This window comes from Primulina eburnea, chromosome 1, assembly GCF_022965805.1.
Source record: "Primulina eburnea isolate SZY01 chromosome 1, ASM2296580v1, whole genome shotgun sequence".
In the NCBI taxonomy this organism is placed as follows: Eukaryota; Viridiplantae; Streptophyta; class Magnoliopsida; order Lamiales; family Gesneriaceae; genus Primulina; species Primulina eburnea.
The window spans coordinates 57,947,176-57,969,453 of NC_133101.1; the positions used below are offsets into that span (position 1 = coordinate 57,947,176).

General features: G+C 35.6%; 1 protein-coding gene and 2 pseudogenes across 8 annotated transcripts; 2 read left to right on the top strand and 1 right to left on the bottom strand.

The window, feature by feature from the left end:
• Positions 1–1,026: 1,026 nt before the first annotated feature.
• Positions 1,027–4,167, bottom strand: LOC140833939 (protein ETHYLENE INSENSITIVE 3-like; annotated as a pseudogene).
• A 2,873-nt stretch (positions 4,168–7,040) lies between these two features.
• Positions 7,041–17,144, top strand: LOC140833945 (uncharacterized). Of its 8 annotated transcripts, none has more exons than XM_073198495.1 (14): positions 7,043–7,316; positions 8,191–8,865; positions 9,444–9,644; positions 9,753–10,061; positions 10,654–10,748; positions 11,019–12,119; positions 12,648–12,789; positions 12,865–13,024; positions 13,155–13,318; positions 14,621–14,682; positions 15,410–15,509; positions 15,753–15,814; positions 16,432–16,591; positions 16,764–17,144. In XM_073198495.1, the coding sequence occupies exons 1-14, from the start codon at positions 7,143–7,145 to the stop codon at positions 16,932–16,934; spliced, it is 3,576 nt and encodes a 1,191-aa protein (XP_073054596.1). In that variant the 5' UTR covers positions 7,043–7,142; the 3' UTR covers positions 16,935–17,144. The 8 variants fall into 8 exon arrangements, 3 of the variants coding, with proteins under 3 accessions (XP_073054604.1, XP_073054596.1, XP_073054588.1); XM_073198487.1 differs by having other exon boundaries at positions 7,044–7,316; positions 11,013–12,119; XR_012118617.1 differs by lacking the exon at positions 16,764–17,144 and having other exon boundaries at positions 7,042–7,316; positions 11,013–12,119; positions 15,444–15,509; positions 16,432–16,589.
• Positions 17,145–20,370: 3,226 nt separating this feature from the next.
• Positions 20,371–22,233, top strand: LOC140808897 (uncharacterized; annotated as a pseudogene).
• Positions 22,234–22,278: the final 45 nt, after the last annotated feature.

Sequence of the window (22,278 nt, forward strand, 5' to 3'; positions counted from 1 at the left end):
ATACTCTTAGCATACAAAATAATACTTTTTCATGAATGACCCAAATAAGAGATTTGTCTCACAAATACGACCTGTGAGACCATCTCACACAAGTTTTTGTCTACAAAAAATGCAAAACCCCTTCTAAACTAGACAAATGTATATCTAAAATGACATTTAATTTTACATAGGAAATTTTATCTTTTCCTCAATATTTCATAGGTTGGAAAATGCAATTTTCTCCGATTGATATTAACTCTATTATTTTTGAACAAAAACTTGTGTGAAATGATATCATACGTCGTATTTTGTGAGACATATCTTTTATTTGGGTCATCCATGAAAAATATTACTTTTTATGCTAAGAGTATTATTTTTTATTGTGAATATCGGTACGATTGACCCGTCTCACAGATAAAACTGATTCGCGAGACCGTCTCACAAGAGACCTACTTTTATTTTCGCTCCACAAGATACCAAAACAAAACAATAAATAAAATATAAATTAATTAAAAAAAAAAAGTTATTGGCCACTGCCAAGGAGACAACATATGCTTTGACAATATCTAACCATCACCACTTTGTATTTGTTAATTGGGGAACTGTATCAGAACATGGAGTCATTATTGTTTAAGGTTGTCATTGTATAAAATACTATATATTATGATTTAACATCAGCCATTTGTTAAAAAATCAACAAAATTTTTTTTGTATGCCTATTTTTTCAGAGTTTTTTTTTTGTCATGTGCATGTATACCTGCTTGATTCTTGCAGTTAATCACAGGTCCAACGGCAAATTCTCCAATAAGAAATTCAAATATTTTAAACACAACAGCAAGCTGAAATATCAAATTCTGCACTATTGAACCTTACTCAAAACTTGGTCATTTTTAAAATTTTTTACTCTACCAAGATGGAGAAATGGGGAGATCAAAGTTATTGCGTCAATGAGATGCTACGATGACGGTATATTTTTGGGCAGTTGATAGTGTCGTTTGATCTACATCGACGATAATATCTTTAGAGTGGGTTTTTAAGAACACAGGCAACATAGAAATCAACTGCACACCACAATAATAGATTTATCAACCTCAGATTATGGTTGTACAAACAATACCAGATAAAGAAACCTTGAATGAAATCGAAGATAAAATTTATGCTTTATAACAATTTGTAGGAAAGAAACATGGCGAAGTGTTTTAGGGAGCCATCCCTCCACTTATTTATAACAACCATGCCTTGGCCTTTACAGAGAACAACATGTTGATAAGTAAATAAGATGACGGTAAGTGGTAAAATTCTACCCGGTGGAGGCTGTGAATTTCTTAGTACCATATAGTAAGGTCCGGCTTCGAGAGATTGGTACTTGGAACTCCGTGAAAATGATCTGTGTAATCGATGGATGCGATATTGAAAGGAGAACCGAACATTAGTTGGAGATTTTCGGATGTGTTGGAGGCGAAAGGTGAATTCGTGATCTTGCACTGGTCGAACCGTTCTTGTGGGCCGTATATTGATGGATTTGTAGGCAACTTATTGTCTTCGAACAGGTTATTTTCCAACATCATTCCTGGACCATGAATGTAGCCTTGTTGGCACTTTGAGTTCTTATTTCCTTGGAAATTATTATCATAGAAAGACATAAGATCGTTGATGGACCTTTGCCCGTCTTCCGGAACTCCGAGCCCTGAGAGGTCAATGGGAGCTGGGTTGGGATGAACAGGTGTAGCAGACGGCTTCGGTTGGACAAAAGATTGTGAGAAGATGACTGGCTTCACGTCATTTACATTGAAGTTTGACACCGCGAATTTTGGAGAATGTTTGTGAGGGCAAGAAAGTTGTTGAATTTCCCTGGAAGTTCTGTCCTGAAAACCATGGCGCATTTCACTATTTGGGCACCCAAGAAACTCACATGTGAATATCTTATGATCCATCATGATGTTAAGTTCATTGCTTGGTTTTCTCTTCCTGGAGAAATCGAAATTTGTGACCAATTCGTTTTTGATTGCATGAGATTGTTGTTGAACTTGAACCGTTAGCCGATCTTGGAAACTCTCCATTGGTATGTTCAACATACCAACAGGACTCGGCTTTTGCTCTTGCATCTCGAAGTGAGACTCGTCGTCAGCTCCTTCGACATCATACTCGCTATTATCGTTCATAGCAAACGTCCCACTGCCACCAGATGAAGATAATGGCAGACAGCGGTCCGGGTAAAGTTCTTTTGCCAAAGCTTCCTCCTGATTGATTATAGCTAGCCAAGTTGCGCTCTCTTTGGCCGTCATCTTGTCTTGCAAGCATTTTGACTGCCTTACAAGCTTCCGAATCATAGCGATATCTGGAAACATATGCTTGATTACCGCTGTTAAAACTGCCACCTTCCAGGCCTTCTTGAGATCATGAGGCTTCTTATATGGAGGAGGTGCATTATCCTTCTCCAAACCTAACTGTGGCCACCATTCCTCCTTCCCACTAGGCCACCAAGGAGGTGGCACACCTTTCTCCAATGGAAACCGTCTCTGTGGGGGTTCACAGTGCTGCATCAGAGCAGACAACAGCGAGCCGAGGGTCGTATCTTGGAGCTCTTGCAAGGTGTGTGGAGTAGGACCGAAAAGACTAGAGCCTTCATCCTTTCCAGGGATCGCATTATCAGCCTTGTATTTCGCTATAGCGGCTGGCCCGTTACGTATCAAATCTGACTCTATCCTTCCACCACTCTCTGAGATTATCAGAGGCGCCACTCACAGGCTTGCCTTTCTCTGGTATAATCCCATAGACAAAACCCTGAGCTTTGCAAACTTCCATCATCTTCAACATGTATTTCAAGATCCCATCTTGTGCCCTGGACATCTTCTTCCTTCTCGCCTGCTCTTGCGATTGCCGTTGTTTGTCAGAATCAACACATTCTTTCCCCTTGTTCATTTCCTTCAGCCTTTTTAGCCTTATTTTATCCCTCCACATCCTCCTCTCCAGTTCATCCACGTCCATCTCTTCATCCGTGTAGTCGTCCTCCATGACTTGCTCCGGTTCTGGTTCTGGCACTGGCTCAGCAGATTGGGGGGGAAAGAAATCTACCCCCTTGATTGGAGCGGAGGAGTAGAATTCAAGATCACCACAAAACCCCATATCTTCGAACATCATCATTGTATATGACACAAAAACACTCTAAAGTTGGAACACGACTTGCAGAATCTGGAAGGTTATACACGGTAGATTCTAATGGAAGGTCCAAAATCACACCACCAAATCAAGAGATTTCGCTGCTGGTGTGAAGAAGGATCTCTAATATATGATGACCTGCAAATATGGAGGCGCTGTAAGGTCAGGGAAATATCAATTCAGACAGTCCAATTGAAATAAAATATTTCTGAAAAAGATGTGATTTCACAGTTTGAAAAGATACACAAACCAAGTTGAAAATTTACACAAACACCACCTTGATCACATGATTCACTGAATACATATAACAGTGTAAAAAGCAAACTAAAAAATTAAAAACATCACAGCAAGCACATGAACTTCAACCGAAAAAAGCAGGATAAAGAAGCTTTCAAATCCCAAATCTGTAATATAAAACTCTGCAGAATTTCATAAAAAAAAGGAGACAGAGAGAGAAAGCAAAAAAAAACAGACGAACAGGATACATAGCAAGGTAAGAATGAATTTAACGAAATCTTCAACCAGATTTCCCAAGAAACTGGCAGAATATTTCCAGAACCCGCAGGGAAAAAATAATTTTTTTTTACTTTCCCGTATCCACATATCATTTCAACACCTTTGTTAAACAAAACTTTTGATATCTTCACCACCAAAACATCAAATACGCAGCAGCATAAACAAGAAAAAAAACTACCCAGAACAACTAACCCCCTCATAATAAAAAAAAAAACAAATCAGAAACCAACCAAAAACTCGAATGCAATCCAAAAAGAGAAAGCAAAAATAAAACGAAAATCACAAATATGCAACCTTTGAATCATTAACAGTAAAGAAATATCATGTTACTTACCCAACAAATAAAAAGAAAAAAAGATTTATCCCTTTTCTCTCGATATTTTACCTCTTATGTGATGTATTACCACTACAACTCTCTCATCCCGTGCAGAATAATTGACCCTCTACAGAAATAGAAAGAGAGAAACAAGAAGGCAGCCAGAAGGAAGCCAAGAAAACGATTGAACAGTAAATTAAGTATTTATTAAAAAGAATTTATATTTTCCCACTATTTTAAATATACCTCATATTTATCCCATAACAACGGAAAGAGTATAAATATCAATTTTTATTTATTTATACATGTATCAGAAGAGTAGGTCTCTTGTGAGATCATCTTATGAATATTTATCTGTAAGATATGTCAATCTTATTGATATTCATATTAAAAAGTAATATTTTTAGCATAAAAAGTAATATTTTTTCATGAATGTTCCAAATAAGAGATAATATTTTTTCATTATTGATCTAAATAAGAGATTTGTCTCATAAAATATGATTGATGAGACCGTCAAACAAGTTTTTGTCTTGTTATAAACTACGTAAATATATACACACAATATTATAGTTCGTGGGTGGTGTAGGTGAAAAGTGTCGTGAAAAACACTGAGCTATTAATTACACTGTCCGTGTGAAAATATTTATGGGATTGGAGAAAATAAATGGGACCGATTTAATCTGGGATTTGGAGAAGTGTTTATGGCAAAAACTTTTGTGAGACGGTCTCACGGGTCATATTTGTGAGACGGATATCTTATTTGGGTTATCCATGAAAAAGTATTATTTTATATGCTAAGAGTATCACTTTTTATTATGAATATGAGTAGGGTTGACCCGTCTCACAGATTAAAATCTATGAGACGGTCTCACATGAGACCCACTCAGTGTTTATTTTATGGATTCCTCATATATGACTGAGAATGAATTCTTTGAAGCGTGGAAGTTTGAGCGTATGGTGTATCTAATACACATGGACTTTTTTCAACTACTTCTCTCTAAGACTAATCCTAATAAAGGATACTTTATTTATTTTTCTTTTTTATATATTTCTAATTTGTATTCTTATATTTGAGATGTCTAATCAGCAAATAAAAATGGTGAAATCTTCTCTTCTATCATATGGATATAAAAATTTGTTAGAATGTTTTAGAGATTAGGCAAATTTGTAAAAGACGGTTTTAAGGGTCATATTTTGTGAGATTATTTATCTGTGTCATCCATTAAAAAATAGTACTTTTTATTATGAATATCGATAAAGTTGACCTGTCTCATAGATAAAGATTGTGAAAGCGTCACACAAGAGAACTACTCTTAGTATTAATAGAAATAAAGACAAGAGAAGATGAACAAAAATCTATAGAATAAGTTGTATGTAAATTTCTCAAGAGAGACGCTGAGACGTTTAAAAAGAAAGTCAATGTACTTTGCTAAATAAGGTTTTTGCTGTGATATGTGCAGTTTTCCTATACTTGCTAAATTCAATACTCCCACAATTTTGTATTTATATATAATATATATTTAATTTAAAGTAAAATGTCTAATTAATTTACACAGGGATATATACACGTGGATTTATTGATTTTTAATTTTGATCAAATCCCAGTTTCCTATTTCGAAATAGTAGGGTCGCATTGGTTGGCAAAAATATCATCATCCAATTCAATTTTTTTTTGAAATAAAAAATCGAAATTAATTTCAGGTGCAAGTCAGTATCAAAACCAAATATTTTATTAAAACTCTATTTTAATCAAATTGGATAATCAATCAATCAATCAAATAAAACGTATAACATGCCATGTGGAATTAAAACTTATACTATAAGATTAATTTGTGTACATATTTTGATGTGCTAATATGTATATCAACATTGAATGGAAAATGATCGGATTCCATAAATTATTGGGTTTCATAAGATTTTTTTTATTAAAAAAATCAATACTTGAAGAATCAAAATGGAATAAGTAGTTTATGGATAAATACTTGAGTAGATCTCTTGTTAGACGATCTCACGAATATTTATCTGTGAGACAGGTCAACCATACCGATATTCATAATAAAAATTAATACTCTTAGGCCTTAGCATAAAAAATAATATTTTTTCATGGATGACCCAAATAAGAGATCCATCTCACAAAATACGACCCGTTAGACAGTCTCACAAAAGTTTTCACCTAAATACTTTTTTTATGCGTTGTGTACATATACAATTAATTTTTTATATGATTTTCACGTAATTTTTATTTCAAATTATTTGAAAAATAAATTTCAATCCCTCTCCTTATTGTATTATAATTACAATTATTTTAATTCTAATTTGGTCAACGTGATGATTCCAAATATTTAGAAATTTGAATAATTTAAAAATTCAAAGTATTCCCCCACTCTTGATCATATGTAAATTATTCAAGATACAAATACACAATCTATAATTTACTTGCAATTATATTTCATGACTTTTGATGCATAACGACAATAATTAACTCACATCTGAGAATATATAATTATATTTCTATTTTAAAAAAAAATTCAAAGTCAAATTGCATTAAAATAACTCAGATTATCGACATATTGTTTGAGCACGTGATTAATTATTTCAAATCGAATCAAACCAAATTAAATAAAGTCCTTTTAATAATCTTATTACTAATAAGGTCGACGATGACTGTTAGGGTAGTTAATACATACTTTTATTTCTCAATTAGCATTTGTTAAATTGTTTTCGGATAGGATTAGATATATTTTGTTTAGAGTTAATTTCTTGTCTGACGGTCTCACATGTCTATAACCGTGAAACAAGTTAACTTGATTCATAATTATTATGTATAATAATACTCATGTCATAAAAAATAATATTTTTTCGTAAATTAAATCGAATAGATTGATCTCACATCAGTTTTTATTTTAATTTTTTTTTAAGTTAGCTTGAAATCAGAAAAGGACAGATATCTCAATAAAGAGAACATAATTTTGGCCAAATATTTTTCAATATATATATATATATATATATATATCCTGTTATGGCCACAGAGTGGGCCAGTAGACTTGGGTCCAATACAGAGTTTCTAACAATTTATCGGCCCAATTCCCCTCGTTTCTCCATCTCTTTCAACTGTCGACTTCACTACACCCCCGTCGTCGCGACACACCGTGCCGGCGTTTTAACGGCGCTAATGGCTGCGTTGCAGGCGTCGACCGCTGCAATGTCATCTCTCCTGAAGAATTTTAAGCTCGAAGATCCATGGGTTCCACCCAGATCGTGGGACTCCCTCACTTCCCAAACCGTCTCGTCCACTCGACCTTCTTCCCAAGCCTCGAGTGATTTTTACCCAAATTATGCCGTCTCTGTAATTTATCTCTCTCTCTACATATTAATATGTCGTGCACAATTTTTATTTTTATGAGCGGAGAATGGGAATCTAGTTTCGTAGTACTTGCAAGGTGGCGAATTTAGTGACCTATTCAGTGAATTTATACTTCTTTGGTTATATTTCGGTAGAAATGAGGTGCTTACCAACTTTTAGAAGATACTTACTGGTTAGAGAGTCATGAATCAAGTTGGTTCTTCACGTGATGCTGTTAGTGGTTTTTTGCGCTTGGTTAGAATGGGCGATGAGCCGATGACAGATGGCATTTAAAAAAAAAAAGCTAATAGAGAGGGTACCAAAGGTCCATTTTTAATGTAAGGATGATCTGCGAGATGATAAAACTCAATAGAGAACTGGTTTTTGAACCGCAAATTATGAAATAAACAATGTCCTTGATTATATCAACAACTTCTTTCCCAGTGTCTGGATGGAGTTATCTAATTCTGGAACCGACATGAAGGCGTATCAGATTGAATATTCAATTGTCATCTCTCTTTCTGAATAATAATACAATTTTTGGAACTAAAGTTGGAAGATTTGTTGTGTCTGACTGGACATCTGAAACCTATGTGGAAAAGTCTTGATATGTGTATAAAGATTAGACTGTGAAGATAAATGTTCTACTCTTTCTAAGCAACACTCTATTAATGCATTTATCAACTGACTCTAATTATTTTGTGATGAGTAACTCCGCGAAAATAAAAACTCATTCCAACGACTTCATTTCATCTTTTCACTTTCTTAAATTTAATTGCATATAAAGGAGCCACTTTTCTAGTTCTTTTTCTTGGATCCTGCTGTAACATAATTTCTCATTTTTTGGCTCTCTTAAATTGTCTTTTAACTGTTTTAGGAGCCCAGTTTGGTGAGATTGGCGATGAATGCTCTTCACGGTGGGGAGTCGGCTTTGATGTCCATCGAGAAACTCTCTTTATTACTTGGTTGCAGTTCAACTGACAGAACTTCTCATAGAATCCCAAGTTTGTGGACCTGGTGTTCCAGTACATCTGCCGTAGGGAACCTACTTACCTCTATTGGACAATTTGGTTGCATAGTTTTTTGTCTTCGGATTTTTGCTAATTATTTTGCAAGGCCTGATTTGGATGAATTCAGAGATCTTGATCAAAATCAAAACAGTCATTCTTGTGAAGAAGGAAAATGGCCCCAGAATGGACACACTCTTACCAATCAAGCATTTGCTGTTTGTGTTCGAAAGGTTTTAGATGGTCATGATGCTGCACTCAATACATTATCAGCATCTGTTAGTTTAAGGCGTGTGTCAAAGACGAATGATGGGGGATGTCTTACTAGCATCTCACATTCTGAAATTACCCTTTTGGAGGTATACCTTCATACCAGGGGAATCACAACTCAGATTGAAGCCCTTGGAAACATCTGCAATGTCAATCATCTTGCTGTCGGTTTTCCTGTGTCATCTTTGGAAGACTTAAAGACCAAAGCGAACTCAGAGTTGATGGACTTCCCAAGAGGTGCTGATTTACTCTCATTTCTATATTCTCAGCTAAAGGTCAGCCGTCAGCCCATCTAAAACGGCTTTATTGCTCTAGTTTGTTTACACATAATCTGGACGTTATTATCAACTTTCAGCTTTTATGCACTGACATTCTTAAATTGAGGTTTTTCCCTACAAATGTGCTTTCCGGAAGTCTTAAAACACCAATGCATCAAAAAACTGTGTATGAGTATCTTTGACTCCTTAAATGGGCCTTTTTTTTGTTTTTGATCTCATGTACATGTCCTTCTACTTAGTAGGATGACTTAGAAAAGCTCGATTAATGCCTTCAAACCGTCTTCTTGAGATTAAATTTTCCAAGAAAAATAGATCAGATTTTTCTGCCGCTGGAAACATCATGCCACAATTTATTCTTTGAAGATTTACCCGTGTATTCCCGAAGTGGTTACTGAACTTATCTTTGATATTTTTGCCATTGAAATGTAGAACTAATGGTCCCTCCCGCATATTCCTCTGATTTTGGGTAATAATTGGATAGTTTTGAAAATTTTACGTGGATATATGTAACTGCCATTTGTTAACTACCATTTGTGAATAGTCTATCTTACAGTTGTTTTTTCTATTCCTTTTAGGTTGCTGATCCAGACCATCGAGCCTTCCTCAAGTTCCTCTTTCTCAAGTCTTGTGAACCGTATTGTGGCTTTATTAGGTCGTGGATTTATGATGGCAGGATTAGTGATCCTTACCAGGAGTTTGTTGTGGAATACGCCAGCGACTATCCAATTTATGCATCAGAAGACGTGGGAATCGCCTCACCTTTGCCCACTGTCAAGGTAAAGCAATCTGTAGTGCTCTAGATCCTGGCACTCTTTAGAAATGCTTCATTTGGTTTTATTCAAGGGCACCCCTGTCATCTGATCTGGTGGGTTAATTTATCTCAGGTTAGAGATGGAGTTCCTTTACCCTGTTTTCTGGAAGAGTGCCTAATTCCACTCTTTAGAACTGGCCAGCAACTTCAAGTTTTGATGAAACTGCTCGAGCTGTGTAATACCAATGGCACATATGATGCACATGAAGAGATCCTTCCCAGTTTGATAGAGTTGTCCAGCATATATCCATGGTTTGCGATCCCACTGATGTTTGACAAAGGAGCCATCGAAACAATGGTGCTTGCAAGGGCCACTTACTACCAGAAAATGCTGGAAAAGATGGATGACAAGTTAGCTAAATTTGAATTTAGTTCTCGACCGGTAACGGCATTATTGAATATGAGGTTTTTTAATTTGCTTTTCCTACTAAATTTTGACTGGTATTTTCCTGTCTCTTTTGCATATTACTCAACAAATACATGTATGCATACATCCATGTAAGAAACATGGAATTATAACCTTTTTGATGATTGATGAAACATTATAGGTAAAACTGAAGTTATAATTAACACATTTGAGTAATATTTGATTTGATAGGGTGCATCTTCTAGGCATTTTGGAGTATTTTAATGACCACCTCAAATCTTTTGACTTCTGTTAATTTATTGACTTTGCTCTTGAAGATACTGAACCGCTGAAAGCGTATCAGAATTTTAAAGACATGCACACTTCGCGTTTTTTGGTTGAACCATTTTGTTCAAGGGCTACACTGCTACTGTTTTTACGGACACATCCCTATATTTCATTTCGTTGCCTTATTGGTAGCATGTTTAATTTATTTTCAGGCTTGGTCGTGAAAATGACCGTTGAGTTTTAATTTTGTAATGGTAATATTTGGCGGATTACTTATCCGCCTGATGTACACAACCGCTTTATAATATAATTGTTTCTTTTCAAAAAAATTTATTTTCAGGCTATTTCTGAAGGTATTTCCATGAGAGTAGGGAATATTATCCGAAAGGACCTTAACTTTCGATTATCTTCTGTTGATGGAAGAAATCAAAATATGTAAGTTCTTCATGGTTTCTCCCCTTTCCCCTCTTTTCAAGTATTCCATTGCTTGAATTTCGCTCTGCTGTGGCCATAACTGTTGAGATAGGACTTTGAATATTTCTTGATTTATTCAATAAACCCTCTCTAAAGTTCAGTGCTTACCTGAAATGTCCTATTTTTTCCCATAATCGTCAATTTTGATAATATTTTTTTGCCTTGTTTATTTTATGTTATCACTTATCACCTTCCATATTAAACAGTTCTCTATCTGATTATCAGTGACAGTACAGTTGACTCTGAGGTATCCAGTATTCTGGATGAGTATTCTTATGTGGAAGATCTTATGGAGTCATCTGAATGTTCGTCTTCTGAAATCTTTGAGGAGAAAAATGAGGTTGAACAGCTGCTTCATAATGCTCAAACTAAGGAGCAAGGTTATTTAGATGCCTTAGATTTTTCCTTGAGTTTCTCCCCCATCAATAAAACTCCAAATCTTTCCCCAAGTGAGGTTTCATGCTATGCGGATGATGTTCTATTCAAAATGGATGACACATCTGGTTATGCATTGCATTCTTTCTACAAGGAAACAAACCTTCTGGTTACTGAGCCAAAATCTTTACAAACTCCTGGAACCCAGGCTCCAAGCATCCCACATAGTCGATGGTTTTTTGATATTCAGCACATTCACAAGGGGGCGGATGGAAAGTCATGGTTGCCTTCACATGGTGGTGGACTGGAGCTGAGCATGAGAAACTGTGAATTGCTCAATGCAGACTTGGATCTCTCTGAAAACACCTCCAAGGTGAATAGCAGCAATAAATATTGGCATCCTCAGGGAACTTGTGCGTCCTCACGGACATGTAGTTTACTGCCGTGGAAGCTTAAGTACGACTCTTCTTTTTTCAGTATGAACCCAGCACAGGACAGAAATTCTTTATTTAATCTCAGGACCATGCATGGAGGAAGAGGTCTTGCAAATTATGGGGATACCTACTTTGACTTTGCTTCTGTAAAAGATCCACTTAAGGAGTACGCAGACAAGCTGTCCGGCCACAATGTGCTGAACTGTGGGAATGATCGTTCAGTTATACCCGAAGCTCCTGAAACTTGTATCGATATCATAAATCACCACAATATAGATAAATTCAGCGATACAGGTGTACAAAATAACGCTGAATCGAACAATGGTTTTTCACCTTTTCTTAAGAAAGAAAGTGATCCGCTACCAAATATTTCTGACTGCGGTTCCTGGGAGAGCTTGCTTGGAAGATTTGGTAATGTTGTCGATAGATCCGATAGAGACCACATGTCGAGGTTGGTGGCTGCAATTGAGATGCCGTTGGATTTTGTGATCAAAAAGTGCTTGTTGGATGAGATTTTACTCCAGTATCCTCACACTTAAGAAACTTTTGATAAATGCGATAAAAATTTAAAATTTTGCCTCTCAAAAAATACTACAAAGAGTCAAAGACAATTTCCCTGCCTCTAGTTTCAACAACATGCAATATGAAACTGTTTGTCGAGTGGAACAATTCTCTTGATTTTGAGGTTTCACCTTCTCCTAAATAAGCTTTTTCCCTCTTGACCATATTTGCTGATTCAAACCACAAAATGCAGTTTTTCTGTATTTTTTATCATTTTCCCATATCATGCTCTTAGGAGTAGTCCAATTCTGCTCGGATGCTACTTGTCTCATGAGTGAAAGCTTTTACCCTCTGGTTATTGAGCTTTCTGACTCTGAAAGAAAGAACTACTTGTTTATGCTTTCAAGTACTGATTTTTGTGCAACATAAAGGGATTCCTCACTTCATTTTCTGGAATATAATATGATAGTAAATTTATTGCTGAATATATATGGGGTGTGTGAACATCAGTACTCTTCATTTTCTTGTGACTTTTTCTTGACACAATTAGATACCGATATTTAAGCAAGTTGGCTATCAAGTTGCTTGTAGAAGGATTTAAGCTGCAAGAACATTTGTTGGCGCTGCGGCGCTACCATTTCATGGAATTTGCAGATTGGGCTGACATGTTTATTTTGTCTCTTTGGCATCGTGTATGTTCCTTTTCTTTTATGCAACCAATTCTTAGAAATTGAAGATTACTTACTATTTTACCTCCATCACATCAGAAATGGCTTGCCAAGGAAGCAGATAAGAGGATACCAGAGATTCAAGGGTTGCTTGAGTTGTCTGTTCGAAGGTCTTCATGTGAAGGAGACCCTAATAAAGATAGGCTCTATGTGTACCTAAAAGAAGAAGGGACCTCACATTTATCGGCTTCTACCAATGGTACAATATGTCTTTTAATCCCTTCTTTATTTGGGACTATTGTACTATCACATATCATTTGACCTGCCTGATAGTGACTGGTTCTCCCTGTTCCTCTAATGGTCTTGATCGAGTATCTTTCGTTTTGCAGGAATCAACTCCTTTGATGTTTTAGGTCTGGGTTATCGAGTAGATTGGCCAGTCAGCATCGTTCTGACTCCTACCGCATTAAAAATATATTCCCAGATCTTTAATTTTCTAATACAACTCAAGCTTGCTGTTTTCTCTCTGAGTGATGCATGGTTGTCACTGAAGGTAATTGTCTCGCATTCATCTTACTTTCTTTGCATTAAATTTTCGCATGGACACATGATACCACGTCCCCTTCTGAGTAGGCTTGGTTAATGAGAAGCTTCCTGACAAATGGCCGAAAGTTGTCTGGTTTCTTTATATTTTGTGTATGTTACTTTGGAAAAAAGAATGGGTTTCTTTCTCAACATTCTGAAATGTCTTTTATTATTTGAATTATGGCCTTACACAAGTTGGAGACAAAAGTCGATGGTTTAGATTGTCCAACACATTTAAGACAGTTTGTGATTTCTGAAGTATTGCTAAATGAGTTGATTTAATTACTGCCAATAACAGGCTGAACTAATGCGTTTTCTGTTCTTTGACGTGTAAAATTTCATGGGGAGTAGCTTGGGCTTAACTAGAGAGTACAAAAGAAACGTCACTAGAGCTTCTGAGCTTTTTAATTTGGTTTCATATGCTAATACTATCAGGTAGGGTGTAAATGTGCCCAAATCGAGCCCGGTTTTGATCTTCTGGATCTACGCCAGACTTCTATATTATGAGATCCTGATTCTATCCGGATTGGGATGCTTATTTCAATATTATGACCATATTTAAATCCAACAAAAATTAAATGTCCAAATAGAAGATCCGAATCTGAAGTTGCTGGTGAAATTTGAAAAAAGACATCTACTTTTCAGTGCTCACGGGCAAGCCTGTGATGATAAAAATTTAGGAAGTTTAAAAACAAAACAAGAAATCATATGCATTTAGAAGAGCACAAGTAAAAAGGAAAAGAATAAGTCAGAAAAAGAAGTGTGAAAGAGAAGGAAGAAAAGGCTCAGTCGCCGAAGTTGCAAATGTTAATTAGGGTTATAGATGTGATATGTTTATACTGTTATATTTTTTATGAGGCTGTTCAAATAAAATTATAAAATGTAAGTAGCTATGAGGCTGCAACTTTCAGTTGAAAAACAAGTCAGCACAATGATATGCACCAAATGTAGATGTTTATGCCTTTATGGGCAAAAATGCTAATTAATCCTCTGTTACAAAGAATAGCGTGATTAAAAATATATGGATCCAGTCTTTAGAAGGACCAAATTAGTCAATTCTATCATTCCATGTGTTCCAGTGTTGAAGTTTTTAGAAATCTAGTTCACGATACGATAGATAGGATAGTTCATTTTTGTTATTATGGCTCTGGACTCTGGCTAATATTTTTTGTGTAGTAGATATAAACCATCAGGGAAGATAAGTTTTTATTTTTTTTGTTAGTAAATATATTTTTCCTGAGTACTTATTTTCACTTGATTTCCCATGCAGAGCTATCGTGCGGAACAACAGAAAGGAGAAGTGCTCTGCTTTTCAATCTTAACTGATACCAGGTACACCATTAAAAATTCCTTTCGTGGTGTTGGGAATAACGTCCTTGTTTTGTTTGTGAAAGAAAAAATTGGGTCATGTACCTGAATATTAATTATATAATATTCACGGTTGAACTGAATGTTTCAACTTTCAACTTCCTTTTCTGAGAAATAACAGAATGTTCCCCTTAAAAAGTGATATTTGGTTGTTATATTCTGTGGTTGGGAATAACATCCTTGTTTCGTTTATGAAAGAAAAACTTGGGTCACGTTTCTGAAGATTAATCATATAATATTCATGGTTGAACAGAATATTTCACTTTCAACTTCCTTTTCTGATAAATAACAGAACGTTCCCCTTAAAAAGTGATCTTGAGTTGTTATATTCTGAATGAAACGGGTTTCTTTGTCAGAGAGCTGCTAATCTACCTATTAAATGGCCGATATCTAGGGATGCTGGTGTCCTAACTAATGACTATTATTAGTCATGGCTAAGGACAGAAAATTGGCGATAGGCAGGAAATCTTCTTGGTTAGAGAAAAGATGAGACAGGCATTTTTTATGGTTCTCTAGTGTTGCCGAATCTTTCTTGATTCACCTCGCCCCCTTGGCAATTGATTGTTAAGTATTCTACAAAAGTATACTTTTATTTTGAAGGTTGCCACTTCATGATGGTGATTTAGCTTGCTGCTTCAACAGATAAATGTTGGTCCTTCTGTTTTATGATTGTCTGCTTCCTTTCTTACAGGCACGAGATAAATCATTTTGTATCTACTTTGCAGCAATATGTGCAATCACAACTATCCCAAGTATCCTGGTTCAGGTTTCTAAACTCGATCAAGCACAAGGTTTATATTTTCAATTTTAGATTATATATCATCGACTATATTTCTTTTCTCTATTGAATGGTATAGCCTACTTATCGAATGCTTTATTTGTAACTTGTAGATGCCAATCGAGTTGAGTTCTTTGGAATTGTATCTTTAGCGTTTCTCCTTAACGTCATCTGTCATTTAGACATTTTTTTTGGATTTGAATCTTTGGTCAACATTGTTGTTTCCACGAGTGATTCCGTCTCGATATGTTTTCAGGTTGAAGATATGTTGGATCTGGAATCTGTCCATATGCTATATTTGACCGAGTCACTGCACATGTAAGTTTAAACCTTGTGTGTGCCTCCACCATATTGCTCGTCTCAATCTCCACAAGTAACGTCTAGTTTTTACACTATTGCTGGTAAAAAGAAGCGAGCAAAAATCATAAGAACATGCATGATACAATGATGTGATACAAATCTGAGTTAAAATATATGATTATTGTGGAAGGTTTTTTGGTTCACTTGTATCAAATCAGTGAACTAGAGGTTGGCATAGTTTAGTAGTGATAAGCTTCTAGTTGTGCCATTGATGCCTAATTTATGATTGATTTGATATTTTTATCAGCTGATATGTAGGTTGGATAAGGTGTCCAGGTACACGTGCCTATCCTTTGGTCTTCGTTTTTGCTGTTCCTTTTTCCAAATGTGGCCACATATGGGATATCTTTTATTGTGCAAGAACTGAATGTGATCCATTAAACTCACTCAGAGTTGTGGAAGTGCGCATAGAAAATAACAAGAACTAGCTAAAAATTTTGTGTGGATCTATTATCTGAATATGAAATCTTGATAATGTTGAAGCCACTTGGCCTTTACCATACGGCTGATTTTTTTCCTGAAGGAAAATTTGTATTTGATGATGTTTCCGTTGAATCAATACATACTTTTTGCAGATGTTTTTTATCCAATGAAACACAGTCTACTGCTAGAATTATCCAGAAAATATTGCAATGTGCAATGGATTATCGGTCTTGCTTGACTGGACGAATTTGGGAGGGCAGATCTTGTGATGAAAGATCAAGCAATAGATTTTCTGAAATTGATGTTTCACAGGTGATTCTTTAAATTTTTTAACACATTGCCTACATGAGCTAACTGCAGTTACCCAAGCATTGACTATTTTAACAAACATGGGCAGATTTACTAGTTTCTATTGTTGCCTTGCTAATAATAAACCAACCATTTATCAATTTTCCTATGAACGACTCTCATACCCTTTTTGCAGGTTCACATCATCAGAAGAACATTCACTAAGAATCTTGAGGAGTTGCGCTTACTTCATCTCCAGTCACCTAAACATGGGGAATTTGGTATTTCTCATTTCTGGGATTATCTAAATTATAACGAGTATTACTCCGAGGCTATGGATAAACAAATAGGCCACTCTATCTTTTAATCACAGAGATTCAGGCCATGTGAGACTGGTATATACCTCACTATCTCCATATCTCATGTGTGTACGTATGCCCGTGGAGATATGTTTATGACTGCATAATATCATAGCATAATGGTTTCAAAAGCGAGTTTGATGTTCCGTCTTGTATGTTATCTTTGTATGTATGAGCATAGATTGAGGTTATTCATTTATTTTAAAAAAATTGTTCCCTTGCTTTGGCTGCTTTGGCAAGAAGAATATGGATTGATTTCGATTATCAGGCTATGTATGCGACTTTAGGATTTGGACCCTGGTAGTATTGTCTTGTAAAGCACCCGTTTTGATGATCTCATTCACTTCAAAAGCCAACTACTCACATGTTTTCTAGTTTGTAATGCTATTATCCTAAGAAGTAAGTGTTGCATCTTGGGAGATGCTTACCAGATATCAAGAAAAAAAGTGTTTCAACTTTTGTATCGACTTTAAAATCAATGTTATTCCCATATAAATCACTGCCATTTCCAAGTAACAAAATCAGATGATTTAGTGCAATACCTCCTTTTATGTTTGCAATAATTACAAAAACATTGATCTGAATCTGAAAATTACATATATTCCTTTATTTTAGTTGTATCAATCTTACATTTATATATTTTGTACTGGTTCGACTTTAAAAACTATATGTACCTAATATTCTATTTTAATTAAAAATGGTGAGTTGAATTGTGCATTGTCCCATATTGTCCTTGTATCCATATTGCGAGTTATTATGTATCCACTTTGTAACTTGTGAGTTGTCTTTAATTTATTGTCAATAATTATTTTTATGTTATTATTGTCATTCTTTGCGTTTGACGTGGTGTTATTATTTTTGTAATATCAGTATGGACATATTGTTAGTTGTCTATTATTATTATTATTATTATTATTATTATTTGAGTTAGGTGTTGCGTTACATTGTTTTTGTAATAAACTATTTGTAGTAGGTCTATTATGGGATGGTCTCACCAGACTCTTTATATGTGAGATGAGTTAACTTTACTAATATTCACAAAGTAATACTCTTAGCATAAAAAATAATATTTTTTTATGAATGATACAAATAAAAGATAGACACAAAATAACTCGTGAAATCGTTTTACACAAGTTAATTCAATATTATACACATAAAGAGAATCAAAGACAATCATCTTCCAAAAAAGAGTGGGAGTGACGATTGAAGATCATTTGAGCTCCGGTGGGACGAGATGACGGATAGATTTCCGTTTTTCAGTTGGTAATTATTTATACTTATCATAATATTAGCCAATCAAAAAATATTAATCCGTGAATATATAAATCGACACAAACTTTTCATCATCGACTACATACACACATCTTGTCATTTGGATATACTCCTCGAATTAATAGATAAAACTATTTAATTCGAATTTCTAGTACACAAATTCAAATTTTTTAAATTACAAACGCTTAAATAGAAGAATTAGTAAATCACGGATTTTTAATATTAAATAACCCAAGAAAATTCTAAACATATATTAGCCATAATTTTAAGGTTTGAAGAGTCAAAATAGTAGTCCTTTGTATATTATTAAGAAACGAATGATCAAGAACCATAATTTTAAAAAAAATTTAAATTCTCTCCAATTTAATTTGTTGTTTATCTCATCTTTTTCATCGAGTAAAACCCGCAACCACTGCCCTTTCATGCGTGGTGGAGGAGTCACATATGACCACTTGGGTGGTTAATTTTTAATTTTTTTTATATATATAATTTTGGATTGATTTGATATTAATCGGACGAGTTATTTAAAAAACTAAAAAGATTTACTATTTTAAAATCTTACTCATCTTAGATTAATAATTTGACTGTAATTTTCATGCGTGTGAACCTTAGACTCACTCCTCTAATCTTGTAGATGAACACAACACAACAGCATCTAAGTCAATTCGTCTTTCTCGCTTCCAGCTAAAGTATTATAACGAAGAGTGAGTCTCATTTGAGACCGTCTCACGTATCATAATCTGTGAGACTGGTTAACCCTATCCATATTCACAATAAAAAGTAATACTCTTAGCATAAAAGTAATACTTTTTCATGGGTGACCCAAATAATAGACTCGTCTCACAAATATGACCCGTGAGACCGTCTCACACAAGTTTTTGCCGATAATGAATACCAAATGTTGTATTTTTGTTAATAATTATTTGTGTGATTCAAGGTCATGACATGTGCCAATGATTTTTTTTTATTTGACCAACTTACTCAATCATGGTTTCATAATTTCAAAATTTTCAAATGATCTCTCTCAAGCTCACGTCGTCTCTCCTCAAAATTCACAAATAATTATAAACAAAAAAAAATTATGCATTTTTTTAAAAAATAGAATTTACTTGTTAGGTGTCAGCCATGGTTAGCCGGAACGGTTGCGGTGTTTGGAACGGCAACGACTGTTCCAGTTCCAATGTTATGTTGCGGAACGGTTGTATAAAAAAATTGGTAAAAAAATGTAAATATAAATTACATATGACAATATATAGATAAAATATATATCAATGAAAATAGCTAATTATCAATAAACATGGCTTATATACATATATTCATCATGTGAGTACAAGGAGAAGTTTCTACTTACTACCCAACCAAATGATTGCTTAGATGTTTTTGAAGGGAATCCTACAACAAAAGACATGAATTCAACCATTAATCTTTCCCAACAATCAAAGAACTCAACGAAACCATCAATTACCTTCAATTTCTTAAACCCTCTATCAAGTCAAGAATATAGACCTCTTACCTTGAAGCTTGTAAATTGAGATAGGAAAATCTAAACAATAAACTAAAATCCTTGAGCTTGAGGTAGAAGATGAGGGAGAGAAAATCATGGAGAGAAGACGGCTTGAATCGATGGAATGATAAGGAAAGAAGAAAATTATTAGAAAGCCCTAGCCAATGCAATATATAATTCTTTTAGTGCCTACAAACACGTTTCTTTTTTTTTTACAGATTGGGGGGCACATATGCGCGACTTTCCGGGCGCATATGCGCCCTCCTTTCTGCCCAACACGCGCAAAGGCGCGAGATTGGGGGGCGGATGTGCGCGACTTCCTACGGATTTTAGCGACGGTTTTACCAAAACCGCCACTAGTAGCGACGGTTCAAAACAAATCCCTCGCAACTTGCGTTCCGTTCCGCCCGTTCCGTTCCGCTTTCCCGTTATGCGGCCGATAAAACGCCACATAACGCCGCTACAATACAATAAACGATTTGGCCTGGAACCATGGTGTCAGCCATCGGCTGGTTCAAGGCAGTGCCCGCTTCGACTGAACCCTAGGTGGGGACACTGTTACCAAAGCCATAGTGAAGATCATAACATTGTTCGAGCTATGACTGAGATTGTACCTGGTTTACAAGGAGACGCTCCATCAAATAATACAAACAAATTTCCATTTGTGGATGGAAGGTATATCTATAAACTATATGAAAGCTTTTGATCTGATCTGGGATTTTGATTTCTTACTTATTGGTAGCTGTTTTTCATATTTCCAAAGAAAAAAAGGTTGTAGCTTGTGCTAAGCACTTTGTGGAGCCGGTGAAATGACTAATGATATCAATGAGAACAACACAATTATAGGCTGGAATGGAAGCTAAGCATCCATATGCGTGCTTACCTTGACTCGATCAAAAAGGGTGTATCGATGGTCATGGTGTCATATTCAAGCTGGAATGGGATAAAGATGCATGCCAACAAGGATCTCATAACAGGATACCTTAAGAATAAACTCAAATTCGAAGTAAAAAAATGCTGCTAAACATGTTGATTTACTTGAAAAAATAGTTCGGAAAAACAAAAGTGTGATCTTCTTTTCTTGGTGGAACTTCAGAGACTTGTCATATCAGATATGTGCGGTATAGATCGTATAACGACCCCGTCGCGTGCTAACTATAATTACTCTATTCAAGCCGGTATACTTGCTGGAAGAGACATGGTAAATGAAAATGAGTATTTTTTATTGTTGAGTTAATCTAAATGAAGTTTGGCAGGTCCGAAGATCGATTTCTTGATTTGGGTTCCCCTGTTCAATTGTAGGTTATGGTCCCGACGGAGTTCATAGAGTTCATTGACGATTTATCCTTACTTGTGGAGAAGAATGTGATTCCTATGAGCAGAATTGATGATGCTGTGAGGAGGATTTTGAGGGGTCAAATTTGTGTGAGGCTGTTTGAGAATCCAACGGCAGATCTTAGCTTGGCGCATGCCAGGTCCATTTTTACAGCAACCTTACGAGTAATGAAATTAACATCGCAAACTTAGTTTTTTGCGCAGAAATTTTCTTTACTGCTTAAACAGGAGCACAGAAAATTGGCTAGAGAGTCAGTGAGGAAATCACTTGTACTTCTGAAGAATGGTAAAATTGCGGTGAGCCTTTACTTCCTCTTCCAAAGAGATCAGAAAAGATACTTGTTGCTGGAACTCATGCAGATGACACAGGCATTCAGTGCGGGGGATGGACTATTAATGGGGCGGAGGAACTGGAAACACCAACATTGATACCAGCTATTTTCATCTTTTCACGTTACAATACCAAATATTTGTCGTTTTACCAAAAAGTTTCAGTTGATGCCATAATACAAATATTTTATACTGCATAATGCGCCAAATGTCACATTTTAATCAAGAGTTATAGCTAATCAAATCTTTAGAATCATACAACAATTTAAATATCTTATTTGTGCTATACAAAATTCTAGTCAATACTAATGGTAGAACAATGTGTTTCACCCTTTTTTTTTTCATAAGCACCACGATCTTGACTGCTGTAAGAAACACCGTTGATCCCCTCACAGAAATCATTTACAGCGAGAATCCTAGTGTCGAATACGTAACCTCCAACAACTTCTCTCACGCCATTGTAGTCGTCGGTGAGCTCCCTTACATAGAAACATTTGGTGACAGCAACACTCTGACCGTATCCGAGCCTTGTTACAAGACGATCTCAAATGTCGTGGAGCTGCAAAATGTGTGGTGATCATCATTTCAGGACGCCCCATTGTAATCGAGCCTCACCTAGAAAAGATGATGCACGAGTTACTGCTTGGCTTCCAGGCACAAAAGGTCAAGGATGGCTGATGTTCTGTTCGGTGACTACGGTTTTACAGGCAAACTTGCACGGACTTGGTTCAGGACAGTCGACCAGCTCATTCGGATACGGCCTTACAACCATGCCTAGGGTGCTAAAAGCATAACAGTAGTAAAAAAATCGTATGATTTTTCTTCATTGTTGATGATATTACTTGATCATCCATTTGATCAAGTTACAGTCCCTATTATTCATTGTATTGGATTCGTGTAGAAATCTTGGG

Excerpts from the sequence above, each read along its gene's own strand:
- LOC140833945 (XM_073198487.1), top strand. The coding sequence starts at position 7,143 with ATGGCTGCGTTGCAGGCGTCGACCGCTGCAATGTCATCTCTCCTGAAG. Across the intron at positions 12,120-12,647 it reads TTGGATGAGATTTTACTCCA|ATACCGATATTTAAGCAAGT; the intron begins GTATCCTCACAC and ends TGACACAATTAG. Across the intron at positions 13,025-13,154 it reads TTTATCGGCTTCTACCAATG|GAATCAACTCCTTTGATGTT; the intron begins GTACAATATGTC and ends TTCGTTTTGCAG.